This window comes from Aplidium turbinatum, chromosome 4 (assembly GCF_918807975.1).
Source record: "Aplidium turbinatum chromosome 4, kaAplTurb1.1, whole genome shotgun sequence".
In the NCBI taxonomy this organism is placed as follows: domain Eukaryota; kingdom Metazoa; phylum Chordata; class Ascidiacea; order Aplousobranchia; family Polyclinidae; genus Aplidium; species Aplidium turbinatum.
In genome coordinates this window covers 8032594-8057581 of record NC_137475.1, presented here as the reverse complement: position 1 = coordinate 8057581, position 24988 = coordinate 8032594, and the positions used below count along the sequence as shown (strand labels likewise).

The 24988-nt window shown below is 38.3% G+C and overlaps 3 protein-coding genes across 3 annotated transcripts; 1 reads left to right on the top strand and 2 right to left on the bottom strand.

Annotated features, from left to right (window-relative positions):
• Window positions 1–2125: 2125 nt before the first annotated feature.
• Window positions 2126–7981, bottom strand: LOC145769639 (F-box/WD repeat-containing protein 2-like). Its single transcript, XM_082581312.1, has 8 exons — window positions 7798–7981; window positions 7482–7632; window positions 6660–6825; window positions 5901–6014; window positions 5193–5407; window positions 4459–4700; window positions 3610–3751; window positions 2126–2640 (listed from the first exon to the last, which is right to left on the bottom strand). Exons 1-8 carry the CDS (start codon window positions 7968–7970, stop codon window positions 2440–2442), a joined length of 1404 nt encoding a protein of 467 aa, XP_082437438.1. The 5' UTR covers window positions 7971–7981; the 3' UTR covers window positions 2126–2439.
• A 3393-nt stretch (window positions 7982–11374) lies between these two features.
• LOC145768089 (uncharacterized) lies at window positions 11375–13055 on the bottom strand. The gene is made up of 4 exons (XM_082579555.1): window positions 12912–13055; window positions 12112–12295; window positions 11761–11879; window positions 11375–11485 (listed from the first exon to the last, which is right to left on the bottom strand). Exons 1-3 carry the CDS (start codon window positions 12984–12986, stop codon window positions 11767–11769), a joined length of 372 nt encoding a protein of 123 aa, XP_082435681.1. The 5' UTR covers window positions 12987–13055; the 3' UTR covers window positions 11375–11485; window positions 11761–11766.
• A 5694-nt stretch (window positions 13056–18749) lies between these two features.
• LOC145768869 (uncharacterized) lies at window positions 18750–23749 on the top strand. The gene is made up of 2 exons (XM_082580476.1): window positions 18750–18774; window positions 22242–23749. Exons 1-2 carry the CDS (start codon window positions 18750–18752, stop codon window positions 23747–23749), a joined length of 1533 nt encoding a protein of 510 aa, XP_082436602.1.
• Window positions 23750–24988: the final 1239 nt, after the last annotated feature.

Here is a 24988-nt window from a genome sequence, read left to right as displayed (position 1 = left end):
CAACCAGGGTTCCGCGGAACCGTATGGTTCCGCCAGTAAGTCTAGGGGTTCCGCAAGTTTACATTCAAATCCGAGAGTCTATTATATTATTACAGTAGAATTCGCCTATAGTGACTTTGGCTATAGTGACACTTCGCCTACAGTGAGACCTGTTGCAAAGTCCCGTTTGCATACGCAACAGTTGAGTAGAATTCGGCTAGTGACAGTTCGGTTATGGTGACACTTTTTCCGCGGTCCCTTCAGGTGTCACTATAGGCGAATTCTACTGTATATGCATATTGTTTAAATATAATCAAATATTGATTAGGTTTGCCACTATTAATAAATTTGCTACACTTTAACACGTTCGCTGCGATCCCAAATTTTCGTTGTTTTCTTGTGGTGCGATTACCTTTAACTTTCTGCTTTCCCGGCAAATTTTGTCGAGATTTTTTCTTCGCTTCAAGGACAGGAGTTCTTTCAGACAGTTCGTTTGAACACCGGCGGGTCAAATTGCCGTGAACGTGTTAGAGATCATTTTGTTTTGCCGGTAGGCTATTAGGTTTTTTACAGTTTGTATTTTTATTGTGCATAAATTAATTTGAACATGAGTATTTTAATTTAATTTTATTCATCAAATGATGTTTTTTGCATAAGGTAATTAAATTATTGAACAGGGGTTCCTCGAGCTTTTGGAATGTTTCATTGGGTTCCGTTCCACCAAAAAGGTTGAAAACCACTGCTTTAAGTGATACTTTTATTTGCAATTTACTTAAAATAATACTTTCTAAACCGGTCAAAATTTGCAGCCATAAAAAATGCCGAATAAGGCCAGATTTTCTGGCCTTATTTTCATCAATTTTTTTAAGCCAACTGCAATTTAAAAAGGCCAGAATTTTGGAATTTGATCAAAAAAAGGCCATCTGGTAACCCCTAGTGTTGTTCCCTCACATCAAAGTAAGCTTTGTGATGTAAGAATGCTGCCTTGCAATTTCGCAATGCGAGGTTTTGAGCACTTAGAATCTGTATGGAATTACGGGAATTACAGTACCGTAGATACTTGATAGAGATTTTGTTGGTGCTGTTGGATATGATTTCAGCCTAATTTAGTATCCAAACGACGATACCAGCGAGCACAAATAAACTACCGTACCGTACTCGTTACGTTTTGCTTGAACCCCCTCCGATGTGACGCTAACGTAACGCTTTTCATAAACCCGCCCTCCCCCTCGATAGCGTTACGTAATATTTGAACGGTCCCTAAATAGAATTCCATTCGAGCAACCCTGAAAAGCTGCTGTTAAACATAAATATTCTAAAATTGAGACAAACGTTTTTTTTTCGGTGATCAGGCGTCTAATGAATGAAATAATTTACCGCCAACAACACTCTACCAATTGGAAACTTCACTCTGTCAATCTCAGTGACAGGCATGCGTCAGTGGTTTAAAGCCTCTACAAGTAGGCTATGTGAAACTGCCAGGAACTAGCCGTAGTCCAGTTTCAATCCGGTGATGTCCCCGTTACCGAGGGTGGCCGAATTCACCTCCAAGTACTACGGCCATGTACAAAGCATTTTAATATCAAACGGCTGGACTTTCATATTAGGGAACGTTCAAATATTACGTAACGCCTTCGAGGGGGAGGGGGGGTTATGCAAAGCGTTACGTTAGCGTCACATCGGGGGGGGGGGGAGGGGGTTCAAGCAAAACGTTACGTAACGCTTTGAAGTACGGAATGGTAGTTTTTTGTGCTGAATTCGTAGTGAAAAAGCGTTACATGGGGGAGGGGGGGGATTGAAAAAAGCGTTACGTTGGCGTTACATGGGGGAGGGGGGGGTCAAAAATTCGGAAAAAAAGCGTTACGTAATATTTGAACGTTCCCTTAAACTGATTGTTCTGCTTTAGTTTCATGCACGTTAGGATATAACGTCCGCGTTTTGTCACTTCTACCTTTTTCTTGACCTCTGCTATGTTTGGCACATAGGCTATTGTTTTTTCGTTGTGATGGTCAGAAATAAAAAACAAACTGAACTGAAGCTGAACTGAACACAAATTCGATATCATTAAATGCTAAAATTACAACAGCTGTGAGTTATTTTTATTTAAATTATGGTCTAACCTAGACTAACACAATTTCTACCTTAATATGTAAAGTTATCACAGAGACTCCAAGCCCAGTAGGCTACCAATACAAAAAAGTACAAAACAATTCATTATATTCATGCGATGTGCAAATAAAGTTATTTAACTTTTTATAGAAAGTGGACAGGCCATTTCTATGAAGGCAAATGTAAAAGCTTACAAAACATAAATCTAATCCACCAAGCAAGAAAAATTGCACTTTGAAAGGGAGAATTTATTTTGAATCCCTGTAAAAACAACAGAGGGGTAAAGAAGCGTGAAAAATCTTCAATTCGTCACATAAAGGAATAGCGTGACCTTTTTTACAAAACGAGCAATCAACTGCATTTCAATTTCATTAGAACAATTGTTTGGTTACTTAAAGCAATTGCGATAAAAAGTTGATCAGGAAAACTATCAGTGCAACCATCCAACCAGCAGCATTTGGGAACAGATACATTTGTAGCAAATCGAGAAAGTCGAAACGGTGGGAAAGTCGCCAATGAATAAGATCGGGCTATTGTTTCCTTTTGAATTTCCTAAAACACAACGCTATGGTTTGAGCAAGTTAAAATTTACATTTATTCAAAGTTCAAACTATGTTGAGAAAGAAAGCGTTTTGTCTCATGCAGAATAACACTTCTGTTTGACAACCACGAAAGGTAATGTGGTGTCCTATAGGCAAAACAGTAGACGACATACTTGAAAATGGACAAAGAAATTGTTTTTATTGCCTTCCAGTTTAATACAACTTTTCAAGCACTAAGCATGAACCCAGACAGCCACTTTATCTAGTCCAGATCTTTACCAGATCGGGTACGGATCTGGGCCAGATAAAGTGGCTGTCCCAGAAGCTAGATGAGTGAAGAATCTATATGTTTTTGCTGCTAAGCAGATCGCAAATGCAAGTGTTTGACAATAAAAGTCACACAACTTAGTGATAAAAAAAAAAATTGGTTTAACTTTGAGGCATTTGCAAAATCAATTGGCATAGCTCGGAATGGCCCGTTTCGGCGAGTTCGATTCGACGAGTTCCCTATTTGGCAATTTTTTTAATTTTTTTTTTTTAATTTATCGGTTACCGTAGCCTAATTATCATTGCCGTTTTAGGGTTAGAGGTTAGGAGTTAGGGTCTTATTTCAACGTTTAGCAACGTTAAAACGATGTAAAAGCGGCAATGATAATTAGGCTACGGTACCCAATTATTTAAAAAAAAAAAAATTCTAAAAATTGCCGAATAGGGAACTTGCCGAAAAGGGCTCTCGCCGAATAGGGCACTCGCCGAATCGGACTAGCCGAATTGGACTCGCCGAATAGTAGCAGACCCGGCGTAGCTACCTGTGTCTGTGTTTTATTGTCATTGTTTGACCAATTCGTGAGTAAACTCAAATATTTAATCTTAGGAAAAGATGGCAAGCGATCTTAAAACTTTTTAACTACAAATAGGCCTATTTCAATTTTTTGTTTGTATCTGCCAATGATCCTCTTGACCTGACCAAAAATGTTACCTTTTGCAAAGTTTTGTCAGAATGTTGCTTGCTTTTTGTGGAGACAAGTCGATTCAGTAATAATTTGTCTTCATATATTCCAACAAAGAAATGAGTCCCCGCCCGAAGGCATGATTGTACCTTGTTTTCCAAGCTTATTACCCTGGTACAATGTTCATAAAGTAAATCCTTTACGTTGAAGACAAAAATGATCATTTTGTAGGGACAGATGTAGCAAGTTTAACTTCCCAATTTGATATTTGAGAGGACAATCACTTCGTTCAGATACGTGCTTTTTCTACATTGACGACACCAGGTGATTGCCCAGGTATTTATCAAATAAAGCAAGTATTATTTTATGCAAAAAAAGAAGTTTGTTATATTGCTCTAGGTACGGTACCCTTTTTGTTTATAAAACGTGGGTTAAAGAAGTGTAACATAAAATTTATTTTGTTTTATCGATGCACACATTGAACACCGTAAATTTTGAGAAACGAAAGATGCAACCTTTTTGATGGTTGAAAAGTTATTTCACTTGGTAAAACTTAAAACAAACTGACAAAACCTATTCACCATCATGATAAAATGAAGTAAAATGGAAAGTAGAATCAAAATTAACAGAAACCATGAAATCAGCTCCCATATTCAATACGCTTATTAGATTTTGGTGTTACATGATTTTTTATTTATATAGTCTACAAGTGACATTTCGCTTGCCTTGATGGATTTAATTAATGTTGAAACAAACTAGCCTCTCCACTGTCCTTAAAAATTGGAGCAGATTCTGGCAGCAATACCGCATTAAATCAAAATAAAATCGGCAACAAGTTTAGAAAGCTAGTTTGAAACTGTTTTGGCTGAAATACGTACCTTGTAATTTGTAAATTGTAATAATTCCAAACTATAATAGAGTTAACAGTTGAACAAATGATTTTGTCCAAGTCCAGTATAAGATCTCCATTCAGTTTTTCCTCGTTAGGCGGCCAAAGAGTGCTTAAACAATCAAATGAATTTGTGGACCAAAGCTTGATGCAATGCCTATCTCTTGTCAAGGCAACAAATTTTCCTTCTTTGCAACAACCAAAGTCTTGATTGAAGAGCTTCCACGCACTCTTGAAACAACAAAGTTATATACAATAGTCGTTAGGTGAAACAATTTGTACAGGCTTCAGATAGTAATAACTATATTTGATACAATAGTATTTCAATTTTTATCAGTTACACGCCAGTCCCTACTAGTTTGATTTGGTTTTGAATCTTTATCCTTGAACTGACAAAGCCTTGATAGGTTATTCCTGGTAGTTTCGCATACTTGCACTAGGCTTTTGACGCAGAGCCGGTTACCGAGATTGATAATTATCCATTAGGTGCTGCTGAATGGAGAGCAGTTCTCAGATTGCGTTGCTCAAGCGCACACCCAGACAGTCGAAGCTTCTTTGTTCAGGAAGTCAAGCGCTAACTAACTGAGCTATCGAGGCGGACAAAATCGAGTTTGGATGATGATGACAACAGTCAAAATACAAAGATCATTGACATGGGCAACAGGCAAGCAAAGCATAAAATATTTATCCCTAGCAGGCCAGGTGAAATAATAACTAACTAACCTTAACCACCCATTCCTTATGACTTCCCAGCACTCTTATCAACCGAGCGCTAGATAAACACCATAAACAAACAGAATGATCTGCGGAACCACTCAGAAGAAGGTTTCTGTCTTCATTCAAAGTCACAGTAAAGACAGCTCCTGTGTGGCCCCGGAATTCTCGAAGCTTCTCTCCAGTGACCCACTCCCAGCAAGCAATGGAGCAATCATATGAAGCTAGCGAATTATTAATAAAAATTTTAATGCAAAATGTGCAATATAAAAAATTTGTCAAAATTTTGGAAAAATATGTCTATTTGCAATGGATAATAAACAAAAAGATAGGGTGATGAGAAAATGCTTCCCAGACAGCAAATCAACCCTTTTTACATCGATTCAACGTCAGCAGATGTGAAATCACTGTAAAACATATGTTAGTTGATTTGCCGTTTGGGTTGTAAGTATCCAGATATACAGTAATGCAGCACAACTAGTTAACAAAAAAGTGCTTGCTACACTTAGAAGCCGCACAACTTTATAAGACAGAATTAAAGTAAATAAGTGCTACAAAATATCAGCTGGCGTGTATGCAATGCTTGTATTTGGTTTGCACTTGTAAGCTTTGCCAAAATCATATGCTGTAACCAGAAAAACCACAGTACAATATCAAACGCACATCACACTTTTACATAACGAGTATCTCGCTGTATAGCAAAGTGTAATAGCCTACCTGTATATAAGTAATTGACATTGAAGGAAATATCAGCTACAGAGTGAGTTGGTATTCTATAAATTGCTTCACCACTCTCAATGTCCCACAATACTACACCGCCTTCGTTAGAGCCTGCATAAAAAACAAGGTACAAAGTGAGCAGTGTAAACGTAAAGCTTCTGCTTGTAGTATAAGACAGTGCTTCCTAGCCTTTTAAATATCAAGATAAAACGTTCCCACACACCAGAAGGGATGCTATGACAATGAAGGATATAGACCGATTTGACAGCAAAAACATTAGCTGGGTAAATAAAAAGAAGAAGCCAAACTTTAAAATGCATTTCGGTTTATTAATCTTTGTTTTGTTAATTATCTTTGTTTTGTTTTTCCTCATGTAATTCCATATAATATAAATGTGTAACATTTGCGCAAATATGAAGCAAATAAATAAATTAAGAAGAGTTAGTGTATGGCTTGTTTTCTGTAACCTATTCCATCCACAAGGCTTTGACAAAAAGAGAGCTGTCTTCAAAGTGCAGTGTTCACTGGCACAATCCAAGACTTGAACTATCACTACTTAATCTTGACTTTTTCTTTTCAACAGTCAGGTGCTTATTTATTGACCAATTGGGAAAGTTTATAAAGTTGATCATACCAAAGTCGATATATAAGCTCTTGCAATTAAAGTAATAGTCCATCTATTGAAAATAAATTGTCATCTCAAAGGCCCATGTTCAAGCAAGGCCATGCCTCAAGATATCAGTGTAGATAACACACCTGCTGCTAAATGTCTTTCTCCATCGAAACACAACACATTGGGTTTGTACTCTGGTTGTTTTAAAAAGTGTTGAGTAAATGCAGACCCACTGGAAATGCTGCTGAAAAATTTTTGCACTTTTGTACTGGCAACTTTAAATTCTGAACCTGTGTTTAATTGGTCAACCTGAAATATAATCTTGTGCAGATGGCATTGTTTGCTTAAGATTGTATGCTATGCTCCAAGTTATTAAACTTTTATATAATATGGCATTCTGCAATGGAATACTCTGAGGCTTGAGCTAATGACACAAGGATAACTAATTTAGCCCACTGGCAATGTTTTTGGCACAACATAGAAGCAAAGGGGGTTCGAGTGACTCGATTTTGATATTTAAATTTTCCAGAGGTGTTTATTTCATCTGCTCATTATAAATATGAAAGTCAGCATATTGTTTTTTGACAATTCATGATACTTCAAAATATAATCCCGAAACTAAAATTGTATTTAAAAACAAATTGAGGTAAGAGAAGAAAAACTTATAAACTGTTAAAACTGCTTCATAAGCTAATGACAACAAAATATTATTTAATGATTTCTAATATATAAATCACCAGAAACACAATAGGCAAAATTAAGAACACTCAGTTTTTCAAACTACATTAAAAGTACAAACTTTACAAAATCAATTTTTACGAACTGATTATAGAATAACTATTATGAAGAGTTATTAAATAGTTCAGTATCAGTAAAAAAAACGCTTTCTCCAAAAAACAGTGAAATGCTCACAATATTGTGGGCATTTCACTATTAAAAAAATAAAATAAAACAACAATAATTACCTTCCATCCATAATTTAAACAAACACTTTTCCAAACCGGAACACAATTAGAAATAATATTATTCCATGCTTTGCTCACACAGCAACACCTCCAAAGCGAATCAGTGTCTAAGAATTGCAGAATGTATTCAACGAGATCAGAAGGCAAAAGTCTACAAAAGCATTTGCAAACATTACTATGAATGAAGTTGAAAGACTTGAGTCAGATTGACACAATCTTTGTCAAATTTATTCCAAGTATTAAAAAAGTGAATGTTTCAGCATAAAAAAACTGAATACTGGGCTATATAATCCTCATTTTAAGCAAATTTCCATACCTTAAAAAATCTCGTTTTAGTAATTCTTCCCACTTTGTTGCCACATAATACAGTTCTGGAATTTGGAAGCAGTTAAACAATGTATCAATGACTGATATTTTTTGGGCATTAGAAAATCTCATGAACTGCATGACAAAGTCGCGAAGCCAGTTAATAAACTGTTTTGAATCCATTTCCTTAACAATTTTTAAACATCAAAACCCAACCAATCTAAAAAATATTTGTCTTTTTTAAGTGAATAATAATGTGGAAAATCTTATGTTAGCAATACTGACTGAAATACCTATGCTATAAAACAAAAATAATAGACGCACATGTTGAAAAACAATTATCATACAAATAACTTTGCTAATTGTGCTTTTAAACCTAAACCTGGTTTTTGAACAAGTGCTAACCTTTACTGCAATATACTCCTATTGGTTCTGCAACAAGCTGGATTTTCCTAGCAGTCATGTTAAATAAAAGCTTTAAATTAGGCCACTTAACAGTACCAGTACGTACGCATCAAAACGGTTTTTATCAAAAAACTTTTACAATATATACATTTTCAATATTTTTTTTTACCTGTGGCAACATATATAAAATATCAAAGTTTGTGATAAGCTGACATATCTCTATTGTTTGAATCTTTTTTATTTTTATACTTGGATGTCCTAGTTAAAAAAAAACAGTGAAAAATAAAAATTCAGGTTCTGCAAGTTAAAATGAATTGAGAGCACAGTCAGGTAACTGGAGCAGTAGAGCTATCGTGCGAGACCTTTGTGGTACATAATGCAAAATTGTACATTCTTAGGGCAAAGTATTTGGTGTGTTAGCCTACGTACCCACATATGACACTTTTTCTGAAAAATAAACACACAAACAATAAGCTTGTTTATTGATATTGCAAAAGGTTGAAATGAGCCTAGTAACTGGCCAGTGGCCACCCTAGTATACGTCACTGAAAATTTAGGTATGCTGAATGTCAGCATGTTGAAAATAAAGCTGCTTATTTCTTTCAACATTGCACTGCATAATTAGCCTTGCCCCGAAGTTATGAACTTTACAAATGACAATCTTAATTCTTAACCAAACAGCATAATACCACGGTAAAAAATTTGTTTAGCTGGCTGTAAATAGGGACACCACCTAATATGCAACCAAGCACATCGAAATCTAATGACAGTGGTAAGAAGAGTTCTTGACCACAGTATACTCAATTTATTTGTCTGTGTCGAAATGTAAAAGTGGTGACACAAAGGAAGTGGCAAAACCACAAACGTTTAAGGCGTGCCTGTGATGTAGATTTTGAGGTTAGCCTACGCACATGAAAGTAAATTAAGCATGGGCACTTAGCAGGAGCGCACCCAGCATGGGGCTAAGGGGCTCAAGCCCCCCCCAAACCCGCCACAAAAAATGGAGTTTTTGTATGTTCCCCATTTATACATTTTGCTTAAAGGTTAAATATGAATAAGACACATTAATACAACAGGGCTGAGCATTATAACAATATACAGTATTTTACATATTTACAAATAGTTTTAACAGTCGAACGTTTACGGCTTAACTTTAAGCCCTCATCAGGAATCTGAAAATAAGTTAATTAAAAAATGCAATAAATTTCAACTTCTTGAAGGTAAATTTACATTAGAAAAAGGCAACAACGTAAATAACTACAAAAAAATGTGTACCACAGCCACAGGGAACGTGATATATCAAGTAAACGTTAAGGAGAATGGACGCGCCTCCAGCAAATAATTGTTTGTTTGAATTTGGGTTGTAGCGTTAACAGTGCTTCCTGAATTTTGGTGTCAAATTGGAATTTGCCTTTGCGTAAAATTTTAAATGGGTCAGCAGAGAATTTTTGATCTGTGCAAAAAGAACACTCCATGGTATGGTCTTTGATGGCACCTTTTCGTACTGGGATAGCACGTCACGGGCTATCTTAGCCCTGGGCTAATTAATCGCTAATAACGGGAGCTATGAAAATCACAGAGCCAAAATATTTTACAAAATAATAGCAGTGACGATCGGTGAGGGAAAGCAAGGAAAGCAGTGCTTACCTTAGCAAAAACTATGCAAAATATAATGACTGAATTCTAGGTTTAACTTCTTATTATTTTTATCACGTCTATTTTAACTTAAAAATTACTGTATTCGTGACTAGAATTACTCGTAACGCTTGTGAGTAGTAGTTAACCTGTAGTTAACCTCAACAAACCGCATGTCTTGCCTATAAATGCCAATTGACGCAAACGCTTCTGTCAGAAACAATCACGGGGATCATGTTGAGAGCCTTCACGTGGCGATCCCCGTTAATCCTTTACAGGAGACTAATCTCAACACTACACTCCAGTTACTGCCGGAGAGAGCATATTTAGGGTGGTAAAAGGATAGACCCTCGGCCCTACGATGAAAATAATTAGCTTTAATACGGAAGGTTTGTCAGCCACGAAAGCAGTTCTTATAGCTAACTTACAACCAGACATCCTGTGCTTGCAAGAAACACACAGAGACAAAATCCCTCCTAGCATCCCAGGAATGTACTTAGCCATTCAATCTCCCAGCCGAACCCATGGTAGTGCCATATTCTGCAGGGAGAAGTCAGTGATTCTCGGATCGGCCAACCTACCCAGTAAACATTGATTGTTGGGGCAACATTGGCAAGAAGTTGGCTGCAACATTGGCAAGATGCAGACGCCAACGCTGGCAAGATGTTTTATGCACCATTTGGATGCATCTGACCAGCGTTGGCCTCTGCATCTTGCCACCGTTGGCTTCTGCATCTTGCCAACATTAAATTATGCATCTTGCCAAAGCTGGCTTCTGCATCTTGCCAACGTTGGCTTCTGCATCTTTCCAACGTTGGCAAAATGTTTTATGCACCATTTGGATGCATCTGGCCAGCGTTGGCGTCTGCATCTTGCCACCGTTGGCTTCTGCATCTTGCCAACATTGGATTATTCATCTTGCCAACGCTGGCTTCTGCATCTTGCCAACGTTGGCTTCTGCATCTTGCCAACGTTGGCAAAATGTTTTATGCACCATTTGGATGCATCTGGCCAGCGTTGGCGTCTGCATCTTGCCAACGCTGGCTTCTGCATCTTGCCAACGATGGCTTCTGCATCTTGCCAATATTGGCTTCTGCATTTTGCCAACGTTGGCAAAATGTTTTATGCACCATTTGGATGCATCTGGCCAACGTCGACTTCTGCATCTAGCCAACGTTGGCTTCTGTATCTTGCCAACGTTGGCATCTGTATCTGGCCAACGTTGGCAAGATGGCTTGTGCACCATTTGCTTCATCCGGCGCCTAAATTCTGGTTGACGTTTATGCACCATGACGCTGCTTCATCTGACCTATTGACTATTGTGATGCCCGCGCTTTGACCAAGGTTGGCCATGCGAAGCAAGCTGGTGCATAAAACATCTGAATAGCATTGGCATCTACATTTGCCAAACGTCTCTGTACCTAAACCTCGCTCATGACCAAAAGTTTATTGTTGAACCTAGCTAATCCTTGGGCGAAAGAACAGCAGCAACACGGATTTATAAGCAACACTACTCCCTTTGTGACAAAGCAAAGTAACAGTCGAGCTTCGTATATTTTCACATTTATTAGAAACAAGCCACATCAAATCGTATTGATAGATGGAGATTCATTGCACATCATCAGCTTTTTCTTATGTATCTTTATCATTCTGAATTCCTGCGAATGAAACAAAAATATCTAATTCAAGAGGGCTGTTTGGCAACAGTGTAGGATTTTGATCAGTTGTCGTCCAGGATAATACGAAGTTAATTGACAATCTGCAATATCAATGTAATATCCCTTTCTCCAACGTGCGTGACAAAAAACTTATCATTCGATTCTGCGCCACGCAGAGCGATAATCAAGTTCCAATACATTCTGTGTGTACAGTAGTTATTCAACAACTAAAGCAACACATTCGCTGTTGTCTTTCAAACATATAACAAGCTCACCAAAAGTTAGTTTTTGCCGTTTTCGGCCACCTTGCCTGTCCTTCCCATTTCGAAATCACTCTGAAACTCTTCCCCAATTTGCTGCACGGCAGCAGCTTTGTCGTGCGCCATCACCATGTCTAATCATGAAAGTAAAAAAAGAAGTGTTAAATCAGTATATAAATGCCGACCATCGACATAGCCTACTAACCACCATGTTCGTTGTTCACATCAATGCGAGTACACCACTAAAACATTTTCATACATTACTCAATATACTTCACAATTACATCATACATTAATCAAAAGAGCAAAATGGCATAGTTATGACATAATCATTTAGTCATAGTAGAAACATTTATCCGTACTCACCAAGAACAACCTTTTTCAGATTCTTTTTTAAACAATCAAACGAGTGCTTAGACTTCACGATGTTTTTTTCTTTCTTTGTTCTCGACATGACTTGAACTGTGTTGTGTTCGATAATAATAGTTGGAATAAGTCCACTGATACAATCGCTTGCATTTTTGCCAACAACTTGACTTAAATTTGCCACCTGCAAAATGTAAATCGAATGTAATGACAGGGGTTTCATCCATCATATTAAAAAGCTTCAGCACTTGTTACAGAAATTTTCGACTTTTACAAATGACAGCCAACGTTTAAAGTTTATTTTGGGATTCCAGTCGTCTGTTGTGTTGCGTATGTAGGTCGCAGTGTAGGCTACTGTAGGCTACGTTGTCGCAATGGGCGCAAAATAAAACATGTTATTATTATTATTATTCAGTTGACGGCAATGAAAGCTACATTTGCAAATACTCTACAACCATCACAGACCTATCCACACGACATAAAAATACAAACACATTCAAGCAGTCAGGCAAACACTGCCGGAGCAGCAAAATCAAAGATTGAGTAAAACCCTACACATTTTGTGGGACATCACAAGCTCTGCTACTTTGCTGATATCTTCTTAGCACTCATCTATGAGCACTGGCACTAAATTTGTCACGAGAATATTTCATATGAAAGTTTTCCGTTGGTCATTGAGTTTTATAACTTTCTCTAAATTGAGTTTTATAACTTTCTTTAAATTGTGTAAACGTAGCCTAGTGACAAAAACGACTTTACACAATTATTTCAGGTTCAATGAATAAAAGACATTCACTTACCAGGTTTTTATAAACATTGTCGTAAGTCATTCCTATTGTTTCATTTTGATCATTTCTAAAACTTCTTTCGGCCATAATATCTCAATTGAATTCGATTTTTTATATTTTCGATGCAAGAAGCGAAAATTCCTCTTAGCGCTGTTTACATAAGCATTGTGCTTTCGGCTCTCCACGTAATTGTGTATTGCGCACAACCGCCATGTTTGAACAGTCGAAGTGAATCGAGTGACGTCATAATCCCTTTAGCAAAGGATTAAGTCATGGCCTTTGTCTTCCTTCATCAAAAAAAACCAAGTTCTTCTGCTAAATTGCATCTCCTCACGTTGATATAACCCATCGCCGCATTCTAAAGCTTTGTTGCCTATTTCACTTCAACGCGTCATATTGCCCAGTCAAAGTTTAAGTAGTGACGTCATAATGGAGTTTTCACAACAATTATTGTGCCTGCAGCATTGTTCTATGCACGGCGGAAGAAGAAAAAACGATTGCCGAATCGTTGAAAGTAAAAGTAGCAATCGTTTTGTGAAATCTCGCTTCGAGAAATTGAGGAGAGATTTCGACGCAACATGACTGCTCCTGAGCTGGCCTATTGTGCAAGCTTTGCTACATTTAAAGTAAAGACGCCCCTTTTAGTCTGGGAGCCTACGACAGAAGATTTCACCCCATAAGGTACAAAAGGTTTGAGCCCTTGAAGTTACTGGGGTCAACCATGTCACTCACAAAAAGTATGGAAGATTGACCGCACCGGGTGGATCTGGACCCTAGAGCCCCCTAAAAAGCCCAAAAAGGGGGTTAATTTCACCCCATAAGGTACATGGACCAAACTTGGTGAAAACGAAGTTCTATGTCAGGACATCACAAAAATATCAAATCTAACAATATTTTCGAGTGGAAAGGTGATGTAAGACTCCCCCCAAAGTGACCCCCCGGAGGGTTAATTTCACCCCATAAGGTACATGGACCAAAGTTGGTCAAAACGAAGTCTTATGTCAGGACATCACAAAAATATCAAATCTAACAATATTTTCGGGTGGAAAGGTGATGTAAGATGCCTTCAAAGTGACTTCCCTTAATGTGACCCCCTCGGAAGGTTTATTCCACCCCATAAGGTACATGGACCAAACTTGGTCAAAATGAAGTCTTATGTCAGGACATCACAAAAATATCAAATCTAACAATATTTTCGGGTGGAAAAGTGGTGTAAGATGACTTCAAAGTGACTTTCCTTAATGTGACCCCCTCGGAAGGTGTATTTCACCCCATAAAGTACATGGACCAAACTTGGTCAAAACGAAGTCTTATGTCAGGACATCACAAAAATATCAAATCTAACAATATTTTCGGGTGGAAAGGTGGTGTAAGATGTCATCAAAGTGACCCCCAGAGGGTTTATTTCACCATAGAGTACATGGAACAAACGTGGTCAAAACGAAGTCTTCTAGGGCACCACAAAATATCAAATCTAACAATACTCTCAGTTGGAAAGGTGATAAAAGACCTACCCAAAAGTGAATCTCCTCCTATAGTTTAATTTACTTCATCCCTTTCTCGAACCAACCTTGGTGTAACGAAAGTGCTATGCCAGGACAGTACGAATGGATTAAATTTAAAAATATTTTTATATAGGTTTTGATGAAATACATTCACAAGCTGTCCCATGATGCATGAAATGGAACTATAGCCTACTTTACAAAAAGTTTTTGTATAAATCATATTAAGTCAATCGAAAAAAGGCAACAGGACATGACAATACATGGCTTTGTAACACCAAAAACAGAAAGTACACAAGAAGCATATAGGCTACAGTAGCCAGAAAATTGATCCAAGATCTTGATACCACCACTAAATGTGGACTTAATCGAACAACTGACTATCCAAATCAAAACGTTTCGAAATGAATCATTTGGAACGTTAATTTAGGCAGTAATGAACATTTTCCAGCTGCTACAATAAATAACCTAATAAACCCAATGCAGTAAGTTTTTATTTAATGCCATTTGCTTCATGTCTCCAATCAGTTATCGTAACTGTTCATTCATAAACAGAGATTGTTCGTGTAAATGTAAACGGTCGTTTCTTTATTCTTCATTGTCACTGCTGTCGCTTTCACTTTCTTCATCTTATTCTTCAGATTCATACAATTCTCCTGTTATATACAGAGATAAAGCAAGCTGTCTGCGATGTACCAGCCCCAAGCAATGTGGTTATCCGCACGTCTGACACTGACTGTCTTGTAATTGGCTTAGGTTGCTATGGAACTTTTGATCCTTCATTAAAGATATGGATAGAAGCTGGCTTGCAAAGCAATAACACGCAGCGGTACATCAACATCAACCAGCTGCATAGGCCTACCGCACTTGGAGTGACGATTTGCAAGTGTTTACCTGCATATCATGCCTTTACAGATTCTGATTACACCTCGTCATTTAGCAGGAAAGGGAAAGTGCGGCCGCTGAAATTACTCCAAGGAAACCACGAAGCGCAGGCAGCTTTTAGCCAACTCGGACACGACAAAGAAATTAGTGAAGACACTATCATCGCCATAGAGAACTTTGTGTGTAACATGTACAAAAACAAGAAAATTAATTATGTCAACGAAGTCCGTTTACAAATGTTTTTAGACGGCTACAAACCCAAAAAAGAAAATGAAAGGATATCATGCATACCAGAAGCTACTGTAGATAGTAGTACTCTACCACTTTGTTTACGAGTACTTCTCCAGAAGACAAGGCGCACACATCTCATCACAAGATGGTGGTTATCTTCAACTAGAAGTGAACAAGCAGCAACGTTGCTGCTAGAGTATGGCTGGAAAGAAGAAGGAGGTTCTTATAAAGTGGTGTGGTTTGAAGGTAAAGGTATAAAGCATCTTTAGATGTCTCTGCGTGGAATCTGATCGCATCCAGGAAAGTCAAGAAGAAGGTAAACAGCATTGGATGTCGCTTGGGTTACCCTTTATAAATATAAAACTTTCTCCTGGTCTATCAGTCGTTTACTTTCTTACTGTAAACATTAGCCAATAACTGGCTGTAAAGTTTCGTTTTAGGAACCTATAACCAATAGTTTCTGCAATCTTGGGAAAAATGCCTGGGTGCACTAAATAACAAATAAATGTTGAACTTTTTCCAGTTAATAGTAAGTTGCAATGTTGCATTATTCGAAGAAAAATAGACGTCTGTAAAAGATAATAAAATTACTATTGCATGTTACGCATATCTGTAGTGCATAATAGCAATTGTTTCGTACAGTCTTTATTTCTCTGTATATAACAGGAGAATTGTATGAATCTGAAGAATAAGACGAAGAAAGTAAAAGCGACACCAGTGATTGATTGATTGATTGAAACTTTATCCTCGGACTGGGAAAGCTTCTTGCAGAGCTTAATCCTGGCAGTTTCGCATACTTGTAGAGGCTTTGAATCACTGGCGCAGGCCCGGTCACCGAGATTGACAGAGTGAAGTTTCCGATTGTTGAAGGCTTGTTGTCGGGGAATTATTCCATCCATTAGATGCCGCTGAATGGAGAGCAGCCCTTAACGTGCGTTGCTCAAGCGCACACCCCGAGAGTCGAACCAGCGCCGCTATTGATCTTGAAGCTTCTTCGTTCCAGAAGTGACGCGCTAACCAATTGAGTTACCGTTTACATTTACACGAACAATCTCTGTTTATGAATGAACAGTTACAATAACTGATTGGAGACATGAAGCAAATGGCATTAAACAAAAATTTACTACATTGGGTTTATTGGGTTATTTATTGTAGCAGCTGGAAAATGTTCATTACTGCCTAAATTATCGTTCCAAATGATTCATTTCGAAACGTTTTGATTTGGATAGTCAGTTGTTCGATTAAGTCCACATTTAGTGGTGGTATCAAGATCTTGGATCAATTTTCTGGCTACTGTAGCCTATATGCTTCTTACGTACTTTCTGTTTTTGGTGTTACAAAGCCATGTATTGTCATGTCCTGTTGCCTTTTTTCGATTGACTTAATATGATTTATACAAAAACTTTTTGTAAAGTAGGCTATAGTTCCATTTCATGCATCATGGGACAGCTTGTGAATGTATTTCATCAAAACCTATATAAAAATATTTTTAAATTTAATCCATTCGTACTGTCCTGGCATAGCACTTTCGTTACACCAAGGTTGGTTCGAGAAAGGGATGAAGTAAATTAAACTATAGGAGGAGATTCACTTTTGGGTAGGTCTTTTATCACCTTTCCAACTGAGAGTATTGTTAGATTTGATATTTTGTGGTGCCCTAGAAGACTTCGTTTTGACCACGTTTGGTCCATGTACTCTATGGTGAAATAAACCCTCTGGGGGTCACTTTGATGACATCTTACATCACCTTTCCACCCGAAAATATTGTTAGATTTGATATTTTTGTGATGTCCTGACATAAGACTTCGTTTTGACCAAGTTTGGTCCATGTACTTTACGGGGTGAAATACACCTTCCGAGGGGGTCACATTAAGGAAAGTCACTTTGAAGTCATCTTACACCACCTTTCCACCCGAAAATATTGTTAGATTTGATATTTTTGTGATGTCCTGACATAAGACTTCATTTTGACCAAGTTTGGTCCATGTACCTTATGGGGTGGAATAAACCTTCCGAGGGGGTCACATTAAGGGAAGTCACTTTGAAGGCATCTTACATCACCTTTCCACCCGAAAATATTGTTAGATTTGATATTTTTGTGATGTCCTGACATAACACTTCATTTTGACCAAGTTTGGTCCATGTACCTTATGGGGTGGAATAAACCTTCCGAGGGGGTCACATTAAGGGAAGTCACTTTGAAGGCATCTTACATCACCTTTCCACCCGAAAATATTGTTAGATTTGATATTTTTGTGATGTCCTGACATAAGACTTCGTTTTGACCAACTTTGGTCCATGTACCTTATGGGGTGAAATTAACCCCCTGGGGGGTCACTTTGGGGGGAGTCTTACATCACCTTTCCACTCGAAAATATTGTTAGATTTGATATTTTTGTGATGTCCTGACATAGAACTTCGTTTTCACCAAGTTTGGTCCATGTACCTTATGGGGTGAAATTAACCCCCTTTTTGGGCTTTTTAGGGGGCTCTAGGGTCCAGATCCACCCGGTGCGGTCAATCTTCCATACTTTTTGTGAGTGACATGGTTGACCCCAGTAACTTCAAGGGCTCAAACCTTTTGTACCTTATGGGGTGAAATCTTCTGTCGTAGGCTCTCGGTCTATTTGTTGGCGACACGAGAATCTCATCCACGTGGTCAAAATCAGACAGTGAGCGAGACTGCTCTCAGAACACAAACGATAAGTGATAGCGCATCAATCGATTTTTTTTTACATTGATTCAGCGTCTGCAGACAGGTCAGCAGCGCGGCGGCAGTGCAGTCGCAACTCAATGATCACATGATCACCACAATCATGCTGCTGTGTCGAGCGCTACCAAACATCAACAAGTGAATTCGATTAAGCTTACAAGTTGTTTTAAATTTTCTTAAACTGCACGCAAATTTTGAGGTTAGTCCTGAAAAAATGTTTTCAAAAATAACTTATTACAACACATTTTAGTATAGTTAAACTTGAAAATTAAAAAAGCTTTTGTTGAACACAAGAAAAAAATGAAGACCTAGCAACTTGAATTAGCAACCACGTTTTTAAGTTTATCGCTTGTTAGTTACCTTACCAACGTCTGCAGACGTTGAATCAATGTAAAAAGAACGGATTATGCTAGTTGGGTATTGGAGGCGCCAAAGCCTAAACTTTCTGGATGTGCCCTCTGCATCACAAGACATTTATTGCACTCTGAAGCAATTGAATATGAACAAACGATTTTTATCATGGCGTTGTTGCTACAAGAATACGGTATGCTAAAGAAACTGTGTTTCTCCGCTAAACCACATGAGTCATTTAGTTAAAGAGTCATTTTATTGTTGGCTATTAATATTTTCAAAGAATAAATCAAGTGAAACTGAAATGAAGTAGCCAACGTTGCAATTGTTTATTTTGTAGAAACGTGTCGGGCTAATGGAAACTTTAAACTGTTTGGGTATCAAGCACGTTATCGCGTTCGCGTTTTGTTGCTCCTACCTTTTTCTAGACCTCTGCTCCGTTTGGCATAAACAAACTTGGCAAACTGTTGGCTACACTTCTGACCAACGCTGGTCTTAAATATTCATAGTATACTTGTACGGTATCAGAAAATAATAACAGCATTGATAGCCTATTATAAAAATGTAAAATTGTAGCAAAATGATGGTATACATTTGCATAATTTTAAAGAAAACACCGAAATTGTTATGAATTGGCACAACGCGGGCAATGCTTCTGACCGATGTTAGCCAACCACACAACTGTGTTTTGAAGCAATACCACATGAAAAGAGGTTTGTGTTAGTAATTTTAAAAATTAAAACAAATAAACCTGAAATAAAATCTTTGAGACCTTTTTGAACGCATAATAAGAAATAAGTTATTGAAATTGATGGCGTATTGTTGGAAACATGTTGGACATAATTGCCAATCTTGTGCCCTCACATCCAGCATATAGCCGACGTTGCAATTGTTTATTTTGTGGAAACGCGTAGGCAAATGGAAACTTAAACTGTTTCAGTATCAAGCAGCGTTGCCAGATGCTGAACGCTGCTTGGCACCAAAAAGTAACTAAAATTTCACCAGATTGCATTCAATTTCACCAGATATTTAAAATACTCTAAATAAAGCAATTTCGCCTAAAAATACAAATAGTTTTTGACTTTTTGAGACATAAGACTAAAATGAAACGAATATGCAAAACTTATGTTTTGTCACACATTGCATACACGGATTATAACTGTAGCAGTCATAATCATCAGTATAAACATCAAAAGTTCTTAACCGAAAAAGTTGTTGTTTTTACTTTAAAAGCGGAAACTTTTACGGCCAGTGTTAAAATGCACTCCAAGATGCAATAACAACCCGATGAAAAAATTTGAAAGACTTTTGCATATCCTGCACAGGATATCCATGAAAATGAAACAAGTGGCCACTGTATGCTTGTGTAGCCTATGTAAGCTCACTGATCTTGATAAACTTCTAGTTTTTGGGCAAAAAACAACCTCCTTCACTAATTTTAAATATAAAACTTGCCTTTTTGGCCAGTTTTTAGTAAAAAGAACTCTCCAATAGACATTGTCTCGCCACTGCCTGCAACCATGCCAGTGGCAAAAGCTACACGATTGCTGGTACAGTGCTGCTGTCAGATTCAAAAGATTGATTAAAGAGCGCAAATTGGTCACTCTGAACTTGCAACACACTCACTCTGAACTGAACACAGCCATCACGCATGAGCAAACCTCTTGCAAAACGTTTTCTGCACAAGCAGAGATTTTTTGCTAAAAAGTTTAAAAAATTAAAGAAAAACTTGAGTGGGGAATATTTCACCAGATTTCACCAAAACGTTGTCTGGTTCCAAGGTCAAAAAGCGTGGTACCAAAGACCTCTAAATTTCACCAGAATATTTTTATTTGGTATCCTATTTCCCCATCTGGCAACGCTGGTATCAAGCACGTTATCGCGTTCGCGTTTTGTTGCTCCTACCTTTTTCTAGACTTCTGCTTTGTTTGGCATAAACAAACTAAAATGAAACTACTTTGTTGGCAAACCGTTGGCTACACTTCTGACCAACACTGGTCTTAAATATTCATAGTATACTTGTACGGTATTATAAAAACAATAACAGCATTGATAGCCTATTATAAAAATGTAAAATTGTAGCAAAATGATGGTATACATTTGCATAATTTTAAAGAAAACACCGAAATTGTTATAAATTGGCACAACGCGGGCAATGCTTCTGACCAATGTTAGCCAACCACACAAGTTTGTTTTGAAGCAATACCACATGAAATGAAGTTTGTGTTAGTAATTTTAAAGATGAAAACAAATAAACCTGAAATAAAATCTTTTAGACCTTTTTGAACGCATAATAAGAAATAAGCTATTGAAATTGATGGCGTATTGTTGGCAACATGTTGGACATAATTGCCAATCTTGTGCCCTCACATCCAGCATATAGCCGACTTTGCAATTGTTTATTTTGTGGAAACGTGTCGGGCTAATGGAAACTTAAACTGTTTCAGTATCAAGCACGTTATCGCGTTCGCGTTTCTGTTGCTCCTACCTTTTTCTAGACTTCTGCTTCGTTTGGCATAAACAAACTAAAATGAAACTACTTTGTTGGCAAACCGTTGGCTACACTTCTGACCAACGCTGGTCTTAAATATTCATAGTATACTTGTACGGTATTATAAAAACAATAACAGCATTGATAGCCTATTATAAAAATGCAAAATTGTAGCAAAATGATGGTATACATTTGCATACTTTTAAAGAAAACACCGAAATTGTTATGAATTGGCACAACGCTGGCAATGCTTCTGACCAATGTTAGCCAACCACACAACTGTGTTTTGAAGCAACCACATGAAAAGAGGTTTGTGTTAGTAATTTTAAAGATTAAAACAAATAAACCTGAAATAAAATCTTTGAGACCTTTTTGAACGCATAATAAGAAATAAGCTATTGAAATTGATGGCATACTGTTGGCAACATGTTGGACATAATTGCCAATCTTGTGCCCTCACATCCAGCATATAGCCGACGTTGCAATTGTTTATTTTGTGGAAACGTGTCGGGCTAATGGAAAGTTTAAACTGTTTCAGTATCAAGCACGTTATCGCGTTCGCGTTTTGTTGCTCCTGCCTTTTTCTAGACCTCTGCTTCGTTTGGCATAAACAAACTAAAATGAAACTACTTTGTTGGCAAACTGTTGGCTACCCTTCTAACCAACGCTGGTCTTAAGTATTCATAGTATACTTGTACGGTATCAGAAAATAATAACAGCATTGATAGCCAATTATTAAAATTTAAAATTGTAGCAAAATGATGGTATACATTTGCATAATTTTAAAGAAAACACCGAAATTGTTATGAATTGGCACAACGCGGGCAATGCTTCTGACCGATGTTAGCCAACCACACAACTGTGTTTTGAAGCAATACCACATGAAAAGAGGTTTGTGTTAGTATTTTTAAAGTTTAAAACAAATAAACCTGAAATAGAATCTTTAAGACCTTTTTGAACGCATAATAAGAAGTATTGAAATTGATGGCGTAATGTTGGCAATGTTGGCAACATGTTGGACAAAATTGCCAGCCTTGTGCCAACATACCCAGCATATAGCCAACACTGGCCCAGCAATCAATGTTTGCTGGGTAACAACGGGTGCTGTAGAAATTTTGCACATAAAAACTAATTCATTGGAAATCTTCTCAATATATAAACCCCCACAGAATCTTTTTCCTGGCCAAATAACACCTGGATCGACAACAGCAAACCGTGCCTCATAATAGGGGACTTTAACAGCCACAACATTGCCTGGGGATACAGCAGCAGCAATAAAGATGGAGAACTGGTCGAACTGTGGGCCTCCAACAATAATCTCTCATTGCTCTACTCGCCGAAAGACAAACCAACCTTCCACAGTGCCCGATGGAAGAAAGGCTATAATCCCGACCTTGCTTTTGTTAGCTCAAAATACATCAACTCCTTTAAAAGAACAATCCTCGAACCCATACCCAAGTCCCAACACCTCCCAGTATGCATCAACATAAACCCAGTAATCCAGCCCCGAATCTCCAAACCACTGCCACGGTTTAATTTCCGCAAAGCTAACTGGGACAACTTTACACAAGTACTAGACGCAGAAATCGACAAGATACCCCCCACACCCCAATCATACGCTGTTTTTCAAAAACTGATTTGGAAGGTCTCAAAACAGACCATACCAAGAGGAAGCCGCAAAGAATACATACCTGGTCTCACAACTGAAAGCAAAGAAGTGTATGAAGAATACCTGAACCAATACAACCAGGATCCTTTCAGCCAAGAAGCTCTGAACCTTGGCGAAACAGTCCTCAACAAACTCGATGAAGAAAGAAAAACGCGCTGGAGAAAAATGATAGAGTCAACTGACCTTCGCCACAATAGCAAGAAAGCATGGGCTACCATAAAAAAATTAAATTCTGATAACCAACTGCAAAATAACCTCGCAGCAGTCACACCAAACCAAGTCGCCCACCAACTGCTTCTTAATGGAAAGACCAAAGCCAAGCACCGATACCACAAACCCACCAGGTACAAAAACGATACTTTACTAGAAAGGGAAACCAACGATCAATTTTTCACACCAGCAGACCTTCAGGTAGCCTTCAAACACTTGAAAAGTGGTAAAGCAACAGGCCTAGATGGAATTACTACTGAACAGATCCTCCATCTTGGTACGAAAGCTAAATCCTGGCTCTTAAAATTCTTCAACAATTGTCTGGCCGGTGCAACAATCCCAAAGATCTGGAGAAAATCAAAGGTAGTAGCTCTTTTGAAACCCCAAAAAGATCCCTCTTCCCCAAAGAACTATAGACCAATATCACTTTTATGCATCCTCATGAAAGTATACGAACGCCTCATACTAAATAGGATTTCAACGCAAGTAGATGACCAACTTACACATGACCAGGCAGGTTTTCGACCAGGGCGCTCTTGCTGCGGTCAAGTATTAAACCTAACTCAATATATAGAGGATGGATTCGAACAGAAACTCGCCACTGGAACCGTCTTCGTAGACCTATCTGCCGCTTATGATACCATCAACCATAGGGCCTTGCTTCTTAAACTGGATCAAGTCATCAAGAACCCCACAATCAACCAAGCTATCCAATCACTTCTTACAAATAGACGATTTTTTGTTGAGATGAATGGTCGAAAAAGCCGCTGGAGAACCCAACGTAATGGCCTGCCGTAAGGCTCTGTCCTTGCACCTATCTTATTTAACATATACACCAATGATCAACCAAAACCCCCCAACGTACGTCGTTTCATTTATGCCGACGACCTCTGCCTAGCTACCCAATCAAAAAACTTCTCGGTGATAGAAAAGACCTTAACAGGAGCACTCTCCGAGTATTCCGCATATTACAAGTACTGGAGCCTAAATGCAAACCCTTCCAAAACCCAAGTAACATGCTTTCACTTGAACAATCATAAGGTTAGCCAAAAACTTATCATCAATTGGGAAAACACGGCTTTACAATATACCCCCTTTCCTGTATACCTTGGCATAACACTGGACAGGACCCTATCCTATAAGACACACCTACTTAAGCTTAAGAAAAAATTATCTGCTCGCAATAACTTTTTGCAAAAGCTGGGAAACTCAAACTGGGGAGCAGATGAGCACACACTGAAGCAAACAGCACTGGCTCTCTGTTATTCGACCGCTGAATACTGCACTCCAGTATGGGCTAGGTCAAGCCACACCAAAGTAATTGACTCCGAATTAAACCAAGCATGTAAAATCATAACTGGCACACTCCGTCCAACACCAATCTCCGACCTCTATAACTTAGCAACTATAGCTCCACCTCATATCCGAAGAGAAGTCGCTACAAAAAAGGAAAGAGTAAAACAAATATCCGACCAACGCCACCCTCTCTATGAACACAAACTTATTCCAGCAAGACTCAAGTCACGCAAAAGCTTCATCAAAGTCGGCCCATTGGAACACACAAGCGCGACAGCTGCACGACTAGAAATGTGGACTTCTGAGCCCGATAGGACACAACATCCTGCCATCCCAAGTCCTTCCGAAAGTCTACAACAAACTCCCACCCTTGAGAGAAGAGAGTGGTGCTGCCTAAACAGAGCCCGCTGCGGAGTCGGGAGAAATAAAAGCAATCTTTTCCGATGGAAGATGACTCCTGACCCAACGTGTGATTGCGGCCTAGACAATCAGACGATGAAGCACATCCTCACCAACTGCCCCCTTAGCCCTTCATGTGATGACAACGACCTCAAAAACATTACAAACAATGCTCTTACATGGCTCCGACACTGGCGTGACAAGCTATGAATGAACTGAGGCTCCAGGTAAGCAACTATCAAACTTGCTTTCCCAGATTCAAAAATGTCATAAAACGCCTTCGTTTTATCCAATCATCACTCGTTTTGCAAAACGTCACCAGCTGCTTAGCCAATCAGATGT